The sequence below is a fragment of the Astyanax mexicanus genome, chromosome 19 (genome assembly GCF_023375975.1).
Source record: "Astyanax mexicanus isolate ESR-SI-001 chromosome 19, AstMex3_surface, whole genome shotgun sequence".
NCBI lineage: Eukaryota > Metazoa > Chordata > Actinopteri > Characiformes > Acestrorhamphidae > Astyanax > Astyanax mexicanus.
In genome coordinates this window covers 37,605,679-37,622,016 of record NC_064426.1, presented here as the reverse complement: position 1 = coordinate 37,622,016, position 16,338 = coordinate 37,605,679, and the positions used below count along the sequence as shown (strand labels likewise).

Sequence of the window (16,338 nt, the reverse complement as noted above, 5' to 3'; positions counted from 1 at the left end):
GACGCATGAATTCTGCTTTGACAGTTCACATTCATGTTGCATATTCGTGGATCAGATTTGTATTTGATTTAGAACCACATATGAAAGTGACTCAAATGTAATATTAAAAAATCGAATTTGGCACGTTCACACAGCCATGAAAAAAAATCAGATCTGAGCCACATTAAGCAAAAACAAAAAAAAAAAACAGATTTGAGTCACCTCAGCCTGCTGGTAATGTGAACCCATTTCCTCCCTTGGCCCTACCACTTCTTGTTATACTATAGGGATAGGTTAGGGGAAGTGTTAGGGCTACAGTACATGTCCCTTCAAACTGAGATTTTTCAGAGGAATACTCCAAATTAAGGGCTATGAGAATCACTGGCAAGATGGCATTTGCACAAGCGACCCAAGAAACCCCCAAAAAAATTTAGTTTCCTTGTTTGAAAGTTATGATAACCACTATTTTATGATATTAACATAGTTTAATGTGTAGTTTCAATGTTTCATGGCTGTTCTCTTCATTACAATTATAAATAAATCACTATTTTTAGTCTCAGTAGTTAGCTAACTAACTAAATAAATTTTCTTGTTCCACCTTAAATGGTGCAACAGAGGGCAGAGGCTACAGCATTTAAGTTGGAATGAAAAAATAAAATAAAATAAATGCCACTAAATTCTAATTTCAGCTCCCCACCAAACAGTTATTAGGTAATAGACAGTAATAATGAATTGCTGCACCACCTGTCCCTTTCTGAAGACATACAATAAAGCCCAACGCTGGTAAATGATGGTGGGGGTGTGTTTTCCACAGCATCCAGCAGAGGGCTGTCTCTGACTGCTGATGAAGGACAGGAATGAAATGAAAAGAATAAGGGAGGATAAGTCATTAAAGAGCAGTAGATTTAAAAGACATTCTCTGTACTGGAGGTCTCAGGAAAGATGTTAGAGTATGACTGAAAAGTCAGAAACTGAACCAAACAAGGCTGGTTTGAAAGCTCCCAAACTAATAATTAATGTATTCATGTAATATATGTATTATTGTATTAATTTAATATATATTTACTGCATCTGTATCCAACTAAAGCATTTTGCACTATTGCACTATGAAAGCAAGTTAATGTGCAAATCTCCATTAATAGTTAAGATGATTGCTATTAGTGATTGGTTATATATTAGGTAAATACTGCTGTTTGTTTGAACGTCAATGTGTTTTCTATCTTTTTTTTTTTTTTACAATAAATTAAATTTAAAAAATTTAAAATTTAAGGACTATATGAAAGCTATACAGGAACACATGCTGAATTATTCTGTAAACCAAAATATGTTTTATTTGTTTTATAGCTGCTTTAGATTCTTCTAAGTATCTCATTTATCTTTGAGGACAGATCTGCACACTCTTGGTTTTTTAATCTCAGTGTCTTCATGAGGGAGAGTCACCTGGAATAGTTTTCTCAGCGTCTTGAGGGAAGGAGTTCCTGGAGGTGCTGAACAATAGTTGCTGCTTTTCCTTCACGCTGTGAAGCTCCAGCTCATCCCAATTAAATCACCTCAAATCACCTTAATCTCAGATCATCAGCTTTAGATCAGGGGATTAATGTGGAGGAAAAACACTTTTTTTTACTGTTTACTACATAATTCCATATGTGTCCCTTAATTGCTTTGATGTCTTTGAGAGAACATCATCTATCCAGCTATACAGAGAGAACAAGGCCAATTTTGCCCTCTCTCTCAGACTCCGGCTGCTGATGGAGAAGCAGCTTTTTTTCTAATTTGTATCCCTTTTCTCCCCTAATTTCCCAACCCACTCATTAGGACTTTCTCTATCACTAGTGATGTCTCAAAACACCAGGAGGGTGAAGACTAACACATGCTTCCTTCAATACATGTGAAGTCAGACTCCGCCTCTTTTTGAACTGCTACTGATGCAGCATTGCTGAGTAGCATCACAGAACACTCGGAGGAAAGCGCAGCGACTCGGTTCTGATACATCAGCTCACAGACTCAGCCTTGGGCTGATCCACATCACCCTAGGAGTGAGAGAGAGCAAGACCAATTGTGCTCTCTCTCTGACTCCGGCTGCTGATGGAGAAACAGCATGACCTGGGATTCAAACAAGTGATTCTCAGATGGTCTCAGTGCCTTATTTTGCTGTACCGAGCCTTAAAAATAAAGAGCGTTTTTGAAAAGAACATTACTTCTACTGGATCTAAATCATGACCTTAACTCTCAGACCCTTTCAGTACACCAGTCACATCCCACGTCCATTATTCACAGCTAATTACAGCATCCCAGCACTGATCTGTAGCAGCGTGATCGTCTTTAATAATAAGGGGGAGCTGCACTAAGTAAATTCAGTTATTTATAGAACAGGCAGACTGCCAGACACAACACATTATTTAACTCAGTCTCTCTCTGGCCTTGTCTGTGTTACAGCTCAATCACTCAATAACTGTCTAAAACACACACACACACACACACACAAATAAGGACGGAATGTCCAAACGTTTCTAAAATCAGAATACATCCACAGTCCCAATATATTCTACACTCACTCACAAGCCAGACTTGTGCCAATCATTACAGTTTGGAGCTTTTCAAAACCTAACAAAGCCAAATTTGACAGAATGAGGCTTGAGGTTTGAGTGACATGTAAAACAACCAATCACAGCCCACTGTTTTTGCCATGGCATACAGGAGATGGCTATTATGTTGAGTGTAGGGGGATTTTCGCCTCTGCTAATGATTTACTGCGTTTAAAACAACAAAAGGGAGTAAGGCTGTAGGGCAAGAACTTAATATACGATACGTATCACGATACAGGAAATACATTTCAGTATATCACAATATGTATTGTGATACAGTAAACAAGGCAATATACTGCGATTGATTGTCATAGTATATAAAAAATATCATGTAACTACCACAAAGCTGGGGCTCCGAGTGGTTCAGTGGGCTAGGTGCTGCCAATATGATCAGGAGATGGCCAGTTCGAATCCCGTTCATGTAGCTTGCCATCAGCTGCCAGAGCCCTGAGAGAGGACAATTGGCCTTGCGCTCTCTTTGGGTGGGTAGATGGCGCTCTTTCCCATCATCACTCCTAGGGTGATGTAGATTAGCACAAAGCATCTGTGAGCTGATGTATCAGAACCGAGTTGCTGCGCATTTCCTTTCTTTGCAGCACACTGCAAAGAAACCAGATCTATGAAAAATTTCAATCTGGATTTAGGCCTTATCATAGCACTGAGACAGCTTTAGTTAGAATAACAAACGATCTACTTATAGCCGCCGACCAAGGCTGTGTTTCCTTACTCGTACTTCTCGATCTGAGCGCAGCCTTTGATACAATAGATCATACTATCCTTTTAGAAAGACTAGAGAACATGGTCGGTGTAACCGGAACTGCCTTAGCATGGTTTAAATCGTACTTAACCGATCGCTATCAGTTTGTGAGGATAAATGATATGTCTTCCAGTTATACCAAGGTAAGATATGGAATTCCACAAGGCTCTATATTAGGACCGTTATTATTTACATTATATATGCTCCCACTGGGCAAAGTTATTAGAAAACACAATGTGAATTTTCATTGTTATGCGGATGACACGCAGCTCTTCATATCAGCCAAACCTGACGACAGAGTGAGATTAAAGAAAATCGAGGATTGTGTAGAAGATGTAAAATCATGGATGTCGCACAACTTCCTCCTATTAAATAGTGATAAAACAGAAGTTCTCCTATTAGGCCCCAAAGCTGCTAGAAATAAATTATCAGACTTAATGCTAAATCTGGCTGACTTCTCAGTCACACCTGGTTCAGCAGCTAAAAACCTTGGAGTTATCATAGATTCAGATCTAGCATTCGATAAACACATATCTAATGTTACTAGAACAGCTTTTCTACACCTCCGTAACATCGCCAAGCTAAGAAATGCCCTATCACTGCATGACGCAGAAAAATTAGTACATGCCTTTATTACCTCAAGGCTAAATTATTGTAATGCGCTACTGTCTGGATGTTCCGGCAGTAACTTAAATAAACTTCAGCTAGTTCAAAATGCTGCAGCCAGGGTCCTTACTAAAACGAGAAAATTTGACCATATTAGTCCAGTACTATCAGCACTGCACTGGCTTCCAGTCAAATTCCGCATAGACTATAAAATTCTCCTGTTAACGTATAAAGCCCTACACGGACTCGCTCCTGAGTATTTACAAGACCTCATCTCCTGTTATGAACCACCGCGATTACTTAGATCTCAGGGTGCTGGTTTATTAGAAGTTCCTAAAATTCAGAGGAGCTCTGCAGGAGGAAGAGCTTTCTCTTATAAAGCGCCTCAACTCTGGAATAATCTCCCCGAATATGTTCGGGACTCAGACACAGTCTCAATCTTTAAGTCTAGACTGAAAACTTACTTGTTTAGTTTAGCTTTTGGTAATTAATGTTTTTCCCTTTAGATAAGGCTGCAGATCCAGGGGTTCATGGACAGAGGAAATTGTGGTAAACTGAGATGCTGGTGCTGCTGTTCTCCCACTGCACACGGTCACTCAGGTTTGTGGACGGTGGAGTGGGTGGATGCTGGTGTTTCAGGGTGCCTCCATGTCTATGTTACCTTCTGGCTCTCTGCCTTTAGTTAGGCTGTTTTATTCAGTTCTGCCGGAGTCATTTGCCACACTCTGATAATGTTTTAATATTCTCAGTTTTGCATAAATCCAGTCAAAACTAATTCCATCTCTCTGCCTTCCTCCGAGTTACTGACTGCCCACCTGTCTGACCCGATACCGATGTTGGACCCTCAGGCTCTCGCGTCTCCTGTCCGGCCAGACTGATGGAAGTTTCTGAAGTCAGCTCTTCTCCACCACCACCACAGATCAGCTGCTCATCGACCATCTTACTCTCCACTACAGATTACATCCAAGCCATTAGTGGCGCTATTACACTCCTGAGTACATAAAACCTATATAGATGTATAAAAGACTTTTTAAATTTCTATTTAAAAGCCGTTTGACCAGTGGTAGGATGGTCCCCCCTTTAATGTGAGTCTTGGTCCTCCCAAGGTTTCTTCCTCCTCCTGCAGCTCTGAGGGAGTTTTTCCTTGCCTCCGCGCTCACTGGGGGTTCTGTATTCTGTATTTTCTATGTGTAATGTTTTGCCTGATTCTTTGTCCTGTAATCATGTTTCTGTAAAGCTGCTTTGTGCCAACACCTGTTGTAAAAAGCGCTATACAAATAAATTTGATTTGATTTGATTTGATTTGATGCTACTCAGCAATGCTGCATCAGCAGCAGTTTAAAAAGAGGTGGAGTTTGACTTTACATGTATCGGAGGAGGCGTGTGCTAGTCTTCACCCTCCTAGAGTTGGGGCATCACTAGTGATAGGGGGAGGTCTAATGAGTGGGTTGGGTATTTGGAAATAAACTAAATTAGAAATTAAATAAAAAAAAACAATGAGTAATTAGAAATAAAACAACATAAAAAAACACCACAATGCTATCATATTTATAAAACCTGAATAAAAGAAAAGTACTTTTCATCCAATCAAAAAAGTGGGCGGAGTTTAAACAAAACACTAAATAAACCACTGCTACAATGTTTTTACATGTAAACTAATAATAAAAAAACAATACTGCACTTCTGAGAATTGATACACTATTAAAAAATCTTAAATATGATAAACTGATTTTTTTAAAACACCTATTAGACTGATATGCATTGAAATGAACATTTATATGATAAGATGTAGCTGTGTTGTGTGAGAAGAGAGAGATATAGAGAGATCAGAGGGACAGAGTGGTACTGTAACAGCAGTGGTAGCAGGTGATTAATGCCCAGGCGCTCTAGCTGAGCGAGAGAGGAGATATGTGAGTAAAGGAAAGCTTGTGTAGAGCAGACGCTCGGCTACCAGATCTGATTAAACAGAGTCAGATTTAATCAAATAGCTTACTGGGGGGGCCGAACACATCAGAAGAACAATACTGCAAGGGTTTAATGAATGGATGAGCCCCACTGTTTCTATCAGTCTCTATCTCTTCAGTCTAGTTGTTTTTTTTTTAAACAGTGGGCCACAGTGTTACTGCTAAAGGGCTGCTGGACAGTACTTTGGTTTGAATCACATGGTTTTAAAGAGCTACGAAACCCTAAACCATATTTCTTCCAATAATAGTTATGGAACATAGCAGTCATGCTTAAAAATTGTATACTTTTTATCCTTTTACTGTGCTATAGGTGTGGATGATGTGTCTGTGTACTTTATTGCACAGATACATCACAATATGCAGATCAGACAATCAATAATACCGTCTTCCTGCTGACGTCCAACCATCAGCGTCTCACCGTCTCACTGCCTCTAAACCCATACATCACCCAGAACCCCTCCCAAACTACTCTTCCCATTTTTTTTTAGCATTTCTCAAAATTGAGCTGGACTCTACAGATTATGCTAAAAACTTGCTAACTAACAAAAGCATCAAAGATAATAAATAACTTATTAGGTGCGTTTTAGTGCATTTTTAAATTAATGGTAATTTATTAAAACTGTGGTCATTTCAGAAAAAAGCCCAAAACAATAAAAACACAAAATTTATGATGTAATATATCATGATAATAAAATGTCCTTATGTCATCCAGGCTAAAGTTAAGAACAGTTACCTGTGGCTGTGCCCCATTGATCATCAGATAGTAGAGCTTGCTGAGGATGCTCTGCTGTAGCTGATCCCACGACACTGACCTGTCCTCACGCATTAAGAATGGAGGACCAAACCTGTATAAAAGGAGAGATTAGCATAGATGTTATTGGTATTCATACTGTTACCTTTTCAGTAAAAATGGCTTTCTAGTTTTCTAGTGGTTTGTCATCAGTCATTAAGATTTTTAGGTCAGTTGGCCATGTAGCCCAGTAATTCTAAAATACAAAGCAGTCTAGCCGTGCTATTCTTGATGACAATGGATAAAACCTGATCCATACTAAAAGCTGCCACCTGCCACAAGCCTTTAGTATGCCTGGTTCCTCCCATACCATCAGAGTCAACTGCCTGCCACTGCTGCTAAAGGACTGTTTATGCTTGCTACTAAGGGACTGCCACCACTGAGAGACTGTGTGCCTCTACCACCACTGAGGGACTGCCCATACCTGCCTCTGAGGAACTGCCTATGCCTGCCACCGAAGAACTGCCTGCTCCTACCACCACTGAGGGACTGCCTATGCTTGCCATTGATGGACTGCCTCCCCCTGCCACTGAGGAAGTGTCTATGCCTGCCTCTGAGGTACTGCCTGCTCGTACCACCACTGAGGGATTGCATATGCCTGCCACTACTGAGGGACTGCATGCTCCTACCACCACTGAGGGACTGCCTGCTCCTAACACCACTGAGGGACTGCCTGCTCCTACCAACACTGAGGGACGGCCTGCTCCTACCACCACTGAGGGACGGCCTGCTCCTACCACCACTATACCTGCCTCTGAGAGACTGCCTATGCCTGTCACTGAGGGGCTGCCAATGCTTGCCACTGAGGGACTGCCTGCTCCTACCACCACTGAGGGACGGCCTGCTCCTACCACCACTGAGGGACGGCCTGGCGCTACCACCACTATGCCTGCCTCTGAGAGACTGCCTATGCCTGTCACTGAGGGGCTGCCAATGCTTGCCACTGAGGGACTGCCTGCTCCTACCACCACTGAGGGAATGCATATGCCTGCCACTACTGAGGGACTGCCTGCTCCTACCTCCACTGAGGGAATGCATATGCCTGCCACCACTGAGGGACTGCCTGCTCCTACCTCCACTAAGGAACTGCTTCCCCTACCACCACTGAGGGACTGCATGCTCCTACCACCACTGAGGGACTGCATGCTCCTACCACCACTAAGGGACTGCCTGCTCCTACCGCCACTGAGGGACTGCCTGCTCCTACCGCCACTGAGGGACTGCCTGCTTCTACCACCACTAAGGGACTGCCTGCTTCTACCACCACTAAGGAACTGCCTCCTTCTACCACCACTAAGGGACTGCTCATGCCTAACTCTGAGGGATTGCCTGCCCCTACCACCAGTATGCATGCTTCTGAGGTACTGCCTGCTCCTACCACCACTATGCCTGCCTCTGAGGGACTGCCTGCCCCTACCACCAGTATGCCTGCCTCTGAGGGACTGCCTGCCTCTACCACCACTATGACTGCCTATGCCTGCCACCACTGAGGAACTGCCTGCCCCTACCACCACTATGCCTGCCACTGAGGGACTGCCTGCCCCTTATTCAGTCACTCAAACAGTGGAAATGCTCCACATATATAGTACTTACAATATTACAGTAGATTAGCCTCCCTCTAAATCAGCACTGTCTTTACAGTCTGTGGCCGACGCTGGCCCTGTGAAAGCACCTCACTGAAATCTGCTGGAGGAGATCTCCTCCCGGCCTGTTCTCCATCACTTCTCCAGCAGCCTGAGAACCCAGAAACTAATCACACCTCACACAGAGGAGAAACCAGCCACTCTGCTCTAAACACTTCATTATAGTGTTGTGTAATTATTCAGCGTGGCGTCAGAGCCGGGAACAGGCGTCAGGTTGTGTGTGTTCACACACTCAGCTGCTCCTACAGGCTCTGATCTTCCCCTGCTTGGGTTGATTCTTTGCCCACAGGTATAATGGAGGGTTTCCCATCCACTACATCACCACACACACCCCCTTCCCACCTCCCTCCCCCTGCATCCCACCTCCCTCCCCCTCCTCATGCCTTCTTATTCCTTTATTCTCTTTTTCTTTCTGTGTCTTTTCATGTTTTCTCTGTGTCTTATAAAAAGAGGTCAAACTAAACAGATAATAGACAATATAGGAAACTGACGTTAATGATATTAAGTAATATTGTTAAGTAGTTTACATACCTCTTGAACTTTTTCACATTTTGTCACCTTTTAACCACAAACTTAATCTTGTTTATTGAGATTTAAAGTCAATCTTAAAAAAAAAATAAAGTCTTTTGAAACCTTCCAAGATTGCTATGTATTTATCTTCATTCATTTTCCCATCAACTCCTTGCTGAGGAGAAACATCTCTATTGCATGATGCTGCCACCACCATATTTCACAGTGGGGATGGTGTGAGCAGGGTGAAGTACAGCATCATAAAGGAGTTTCAGTAAAGGAGCATTAGCTGCTAATCACACTAAGGTTTAGCTCTTTCCCTATTCAGAGGTGAGTAATATCGGCCTGTAGCCTACAGCCTAACTCCAGCTAGGGCTGCTGGAGCAGCATTAACATTAGCTGCTAACCGTGCTAAGCGCTAGCTCTTTCACTATTCAGGGGTGAGTATATCAGACCACTGCCTGCGTGTTTACCATGTTAAAACAAGCTACGTGGAATGAACCGCTAGCTGATATATTTCAGGCTTACTGGAACACAGTGTAGGGCTGTCAGGTGGCATTTACCTGCTAATTTAGCCGCTAAGGCTAATGTTGCTGCACCCAGCCTTAGTGGAAATGTGGAAACCTAAGCTTACTGTAAATAAAAGGAAGAGCTTTACTCACCCAAATAAACAGGTAGATTACAATACAGTGCTTGATATTTTAAGCATTACAGTTTTGTCTACTTAGCTTAGCTTTATTTAACTTACTTAACCTAGTTCCCCGCCACCACCCAGGAGTGAGAAACGCTTAATCTGGAAGGGAAACACAGAGACACCCCGGTTCCTTACTAGTGTCACTTAATCCTCTTTATAATCTGGTGTGCTTTATGTATAAAATAGATAAGAAAATAGATGTTCATCGATAGTTGACCTTATAAAGTTGACCTTATAATCCGGTGCACCTTATAGTGTGAAAAATACGAAATGCGAAAAATGCAGTAGTCCAACCCACCGCACTACAACAAATTAAAGTCACAAATTTGTCAATGTATTTAATTCTGTATTTCATATAAATCTGTCCGGTAACTCTGTAAGCGACCTCTCACTGAAGCCTCTGTATCCCAGCTTTGGACGGAAACCGCTGACTCATGACCGGGTACCTCTGAGAGCTCAGTGTAGAAAATGCTGAGTCATTAGTAGGCCATTAAAAAGTTCTGATTTTGGTTGAATAAAGTTTAAAAATATAAGAAAGCATCTCCTTGTGGAGAACTGCAGCAGCAACTCCCTGCTGTCACAAACCAAGACAAACTGCAAACTCCTCCCACTTTTCCCTTCCTCTATCTCACTCGCTACTGCTTCAGAGAGAAAGCCCACTCTAACTTGTCCTCCTGCTGTGTGAGGAAAAGAGAGAAAGAGAGAGAGAGAAAGAGAGAGAGAGAGAAAGAGAGAGAAGATCGCACCATAAAGACTAATAATTGTGTCGCTATCTGAAACTGTCGCTATGTCCTCTGACTCAGTATCAATCTGGGTCAGGTTGGATGTGTCAGCGGCAGCCACAGAGGAGGGGTTGTAATGATGGTATCGCTTAAAATGAAAAATGGCCACCTGCCTCCCAGGGGCTTCATAAAGGAGCAAATAACCCAGAATGGGTCCAAATGAGCATGTCTGCTCACACTGAGGGAGATTCATGAGGTGCAGTTATTCCTGGCCTTTACTATTCTACTAACGTGGAAAATGCAGGTTTAGCTGCCTTCAGATTTAGAGCAGCGTTTGTTTTAACTTTAAAATGTTAAAATGTAGATGTAATGAACATTACCTTCTTCCCCTCCTTTACTCCTCTATCCCATTATTTCCCTTTGACCTCCTTTAGGCCCTAATGTTTTTACCTTTAACTTCTATTACTCTATGTCCATCACTATTGTAAGTCGCTTTGGACAAAAGCGTCTGCCAAATGTAATGTCATGTAATGTAATGTAATGTAGATGGTAGGTAGGATAGGGGACAGATTGCTAAATTAATTCTGTAGAAATACATGTAGAAATACAAGTTCCTGCTGTTGCTAAAGAGATGAGAAAGAAAAGAACCATACAACAAATGGGATTACCTTGTAAACTTGGGGCGATTTCACACCAGCATTGTTTGGTCCGGTTAAAATGAACTCTGGTCCGTTTGTAACTTTAGTGCGGTTCGATTGAGCAGGTGTGAAAACAGTAATCGCACTCGGGTGCGGATCAAAAGAACCGGACCGAGACCAGCTAGAGGAGCGAACTCTGGAGCGGGTTCGCTTGTGGTGAGAACGTGATCCGGTCTCGATCGGATCCAGCTATTAAATATAAGCCATTTATTTGAGCTAAACTGCTGATAAAGCAAGCACAGTTTAAACTGATATATTAGCCAGATAACGCTAATTACCACAGCTGTGAACAAACGCTGTGTCCGTGCACACACTGCGTCTGCGCTGCATTTACTGCTCACGGCCGCGTGACTCTGTTTATTATGTATAAATCTGCTCTGCTGCACGTAGAAACACTGTGTTTGAAAGTGCAGTGTTTCAGCGTTCAGTGTTAAAGCACAGATATTTGCGCTGGAACACAAAATCTTCTCGCTGTATTTACTTTTTTCGTATATTTATATTTAATGTACTCCCGTGTCAGACAGCTCTGACCAATCAGAGGACACAGGCTGCTCGCGTGGTTTATTGATGCGCATTTTGGTGCGTTTACATTTATGCCTATGTGAAACCAGACTGAACAGAGCGAGAAAACGCTCCAAATAAACGAACTCACTAACTGATTCAGACCAGAGAAACGAACTACAGGTGTGAAAACGCCCTTATAAACAGTTCCTAAAGGTACTGTGTGTATAAACAGTATTTTTAATAAACTAGCTGAAGGTACTGTGTGTATAAACAGTGTTTTTAATAAACGATCTGTACACTTTCAAAGCTCTCAGTGCCTTGTTTTAAAAAAACAGGGTCCTCAGTATTCTACCAATGAAGAGTTGAGCAACTTAGAGCTCATAAATTGTGTAAAAATTGTAAGCCATTGTAAGCCTGTTGGGAGCATTGGCTAAAAACACTGTATTTCAGAATGCTGGGGGTCATTAGAGGTGGGCTATTCAACAAAAGTTTGTACTCGTTATCATGTTTCACAACACCTAAAGTCCATTTCACACCAGATTTCTCCTTTATTTTATTCCCAATCACCTGAGTTTTGATTAGACGCACCTGTTTTCTCTAGTATATGAACCAGCCTGCTGGTTATTATTGGCATAAGTGGGGCTTCTGAGAGATCCAAGCTAATGAAACTAATGATTCAGAAAAAAAGATTTGATCTTGAGAATCATTTGATTCAATGCATAATAGTTTCATTTGGTTGCCAAACAGGGGCCAGAACAACAACATGCTTTTCATAGACAAAGAAGTGTACATTTTATACAAGTTTTTATCTCAAAATCTTTACATTTTACAAACGCTATGATTTTCAAATACATTTTAAGTGATGCAAGAATTACAATAAGAAATGGTGTGACCTAAAGGCATTGAAAAACTGTTATAACAAGCCAAACATACACATTTTTACTCAAATGTTTAAAACATAAGAAGCTAAATTTCATTGCCTACCTACTTTTGACAATACCAAAACATTCAAACTATTAAATTCCTGTATAGTTTAGTCATGGTTCTCTCTCGGTAAGTGAAAGGCACTCGTGGGATTATCACAGAGAATTGGCGAGAGAAGACCAGTGGAAGTGTTACTTCCTTCACAAACCAAATCATCTTCAGCCTCCAACACATCTCCGCTATCTTCCAACTGATCTGCATTAAAACACTCACTCATTCTCTCTCTCTCTATCTGTCTCTTTTTCCTCTGCTAGGACGTGTGGGAGGAAATCGCGGGGGACTCTCTTGATCTTTGGGTGCCACTGACAGAAGCCTATCTGACAGATCATTCTGCTGTCAAATGTCAAATATCTCTAAAACTCTTTAAAAACAGAGTCGGAACTGAGGTAAGTCTGAAGATACCAATTCAGGATTTTATAGCCCGAGGCCGGAGACTTTTGACAATTCTTACATCAGAGAACATCTCGGATTGCATGATTTCATTTCTGAATGTTTGAGCTGATGTTAGCCCAGTGAGTATCAACGTAGTATCAGATGATACTACCATATTTTCCAGACTATAAGGCTAACGTAAAATACTTTAATTTTTCCAAAAATCCTTATGTATGAATTTTACCAGTCAGGTATTTAGGAGCAGTAAAGCCACTCTGCTGAAGTCTGGCATTATAAGCCTAAGTTTTCATTAAAGTTTCTCCAGCACCAAGGATGGAGCAGCATTAGCATTAGCCACTAACCTCAGCGCTAGCTCTTTCGTCGTTCAGAGGTAAGTATATTATACTGTAGTCTGCATGTTTAGCATGTTAAAACAAAAGCTACGTGAGACAAATCGATAGCTGATAGCACCCTGGGTTCCTGGAACACTCTTCAGTGTATCGCTAAGCACTGATAACAATGGCTAGCGCTGCTGCTAACCATGCTAAAATACTGGAAATCTAAACTTACTGCAAATAAATGGAATCACTTTACTCACCCAAATTAACAGTTTTAGGAGAGAAATCTGTGTAGATTAACATCCAGCGCTCGTTTGACTTTGAAAAAACTTTTTTATTTTTAAGAATTACATTTTTGTTCACTTAGGCACTTCCCCCAGCGGTGGTGAGACCTGCTTGAATTAGAAGGGAAACATGGCGACACCCCTGTTCCTACTGTCTTTAACTGTCTTACAAGCTGATGCACCCTATGTATGAAAATAGAGCAGAAAATAGAAATTTATTGAATCCGATGTGCCTTATAGTCCATAAAATACGGTAAATACAAATTGTAAATGTAAAACTATACAGCTCTGGGAAAAAATAAGAGACCTTTTAAAAATGATGAGTTTATTTGTTTTTACCAAATTATAAACCTCTGCAATATAATCAAGAGGAAGATGGATGATCACAAGCCATCAAACCAAACTGAACTGCTTGAATTTTTGCACCAGGAGTAAAGCAGCATAAAGTTATCCAAAAGCAGTGTGTAAGACTGGTGGAGGAGAACATGATGCCAAGATGCATGAAAACTGTGATTAAAAAACAGGGTTATTCCACCAAATATTGATTTCTGAACTCTTAAAACTTTATGAATATGAACTTGTTTTTTTTTTATTATTATTTGAGGTCTGAAAGCTAAATTACAATATTTTTATTTGTAATTTGGGAAAATTGTTGTCTGTAGTTTACAGAATAAAACAAGTGTTCATTTTACTCAAAGATAAACCTATAAATAGCAAAATCAGAGAAACTGATCCGGGTCTCTTTATTTTTTCCAGAGCTGTATAACCAAAAGGAAGGTGTGCCTAATATAAATGTGCTTATATCAGTTAGTTTAGTTGCTTGGTCCTCACCTGACGGCCTGCTGTCCTGCTCCGGCTGCATTACACACCAGCAGGAGGATCTTCACTGTGCCTGGACCCTGATGGAGGAACTCGGAGGACAGAGCTCCTGAAGCAGCCAGTCTCTGAGCCTCAGGTCCTGATGAGGAGTACGGTGAGGAGGGGAGGCTGTGATGGTACCCTGGGAAAAGAGAGAAGAGCATGAGTTAGCACACCTAGCACACCACCTACATTACCAGTCAAAGTCATACTAAAGTCATCAGAACTATGAAGAAAAACATATGGAATAAATTATTAAACAAAAAAGTGTTAAACAAACCAGAATATGTTTTATATTGTATTACAGGCCATTCATGTGTTAAGTGCAATATGTGTGTTTTAACTAAAAATATTAAAATTTTAGGAATTAAAATATATTACGTATCATAAATTATTTGAGTAATACTGTATAAATTAAGTAATTGTAATTATGTAATATTGTATGCAGAAATGAAGTAAAGTTTACAGAAAGAAAGGATTGATTAGGTAAAATAAATGAAGTAAAGTTTACTAAAAGAAAGGATTGATTAGGTAAAATAAATTAAGTAAAGTTTAATAAAAGAAATGATTGATTCAGTAAAAATAAATGAAGTAAAGTTTACTAAAAGAAAGGATTGACTGAAGTTCAGTTCACTTATTTACTCTGTGTAACATTTAAGTCTTGAAACCGAGTTGAAGTTACTTAAATTTATCTGCAATTAAATTTACTCAAAAAAAAAACAAATGCATAAAGTTTTGAAACTTTTTAAAGTTATTTTTAATCATCTTTTTTTCAGTGTGTGCTGAACTCGTCAAGAGTTAATTACTTGAATTTCTTGCCTCTTAATTCATGTGTTTGAGAGCATTAGTTGTAAAGTAGTGAAGAGGTAGAGTTACAGGTATACAGTGAATAGTGAATATTTGAGTAATGTTCTAATCCAGATTATGAGAAGCAAAAAACTACGTAACTAAGTAAAGAAAAAAAATAGATTAAAACTTTTAAAAAGTATCCTCAAGTGCATTCGCAAAAAAGACCAACAAAAACATTATTATGATCAAACTGGCCCAGGAACCTATGAGCAAGAGTTTCCTCTGTTGCACAGAATAAGCTCATCAGCACCTAAATGCTTTACTGAATATTTTGGTTTGTTTAACACCTAAAATTTCCTTATGTGTTTCTTCATTTACTTAAATGTAGGGAAAAAAAACACATTTGAATAAGTGAAGAAAGTGAGTCCAAATTTTTGTGCCACTGGTTGCAGAACTTCGTTAATGAAACAATGGAAGGTGATGATCTGGCAATGTTCATCTCAACCTTTCAATCTCTCTCTCTCTCTCTCTCTCTCTCTCTCTCTCACAGACTGACCACCACACTGATTCTCACTCTAATTCCCCAATAGGTGCTGTGTGTGTGTGTGTGTGTGAGAGTATAGTATCAGTGTGAGCTAAAACTGCCGGATTCTTAATTAAACACCTCTGTTCCTTCTAGAGGTGTCCTCTGTCCTCGCCCTGCAGTGCACTGCTCCAAACATCTAATCAGCTGAGTCCGTGCTGACTTCACACACAGGGAGGGGTTAACTTACAGGAGCAGCCTTAACACTGCAGGAGTTCCTCAATATCAAAACCCTTAAAACACAATTCAAGTCCACTTTATGGGACAGCAGTATTTTGAGGTGTTACCTTAAGTGAGACTAAACACTGCACTCTAAAAAACAGAGGTACGATATGAGTACTTTTTTGTACTCAAAGGTACACTCTTCATAATTGTACCCTCAAAGGTACAATATCAGTCTTTACAGGGTCAGATTGGTTCCCTCTGGAGCACAAAGTAATTTCTAACAGCAATAAGTACAACTTTGTAACAAAGGGTACATTCAGTATTCTGTATCACTGCACTAATAAACAATATATATTTTAATTGCACATTTTTTATTTGAAAGCCAGACCATTTTGGATCATCAAGTTTTTGAGCCATATTTAGTTGATGATAATGTTTAATATATTTATAATCTTTACTGGCACAAAAACCATGGGTACAAAAAAGGACTTTCACTGGAAGGTACTTTTTGTA

General features: G+C 40.4%; 1 protein-coding gene across 1 annotated transcript in view; it reads right to left on the bottom strand.

The window, feature by feature from the left end:
* The window catches only part of usp43b (ubiquitin specific peptidase 43b), a 152,815-nt gene that overhangs the window by 45,140 nt on the left and 91,337 nt on the right, over positions 1-16,338 (bottom strand). Inside the window, exons 7-8 of the mRNA XM_022665042.2 lie at positions 14,262-14,430; positions 6,625-6,736 (exon numbers count right to left, since the gene is read on the bottom strand). Of these exons, the coding sequence (XP_022520763.2) occupies positions 6,625-6,736; positions 14,262-14,430 (281 nt within the window). The remainder of the gene's footprint in view (positions 1-6,624; positions 6,737-14,261; positions 14,431-16,338) is intronic.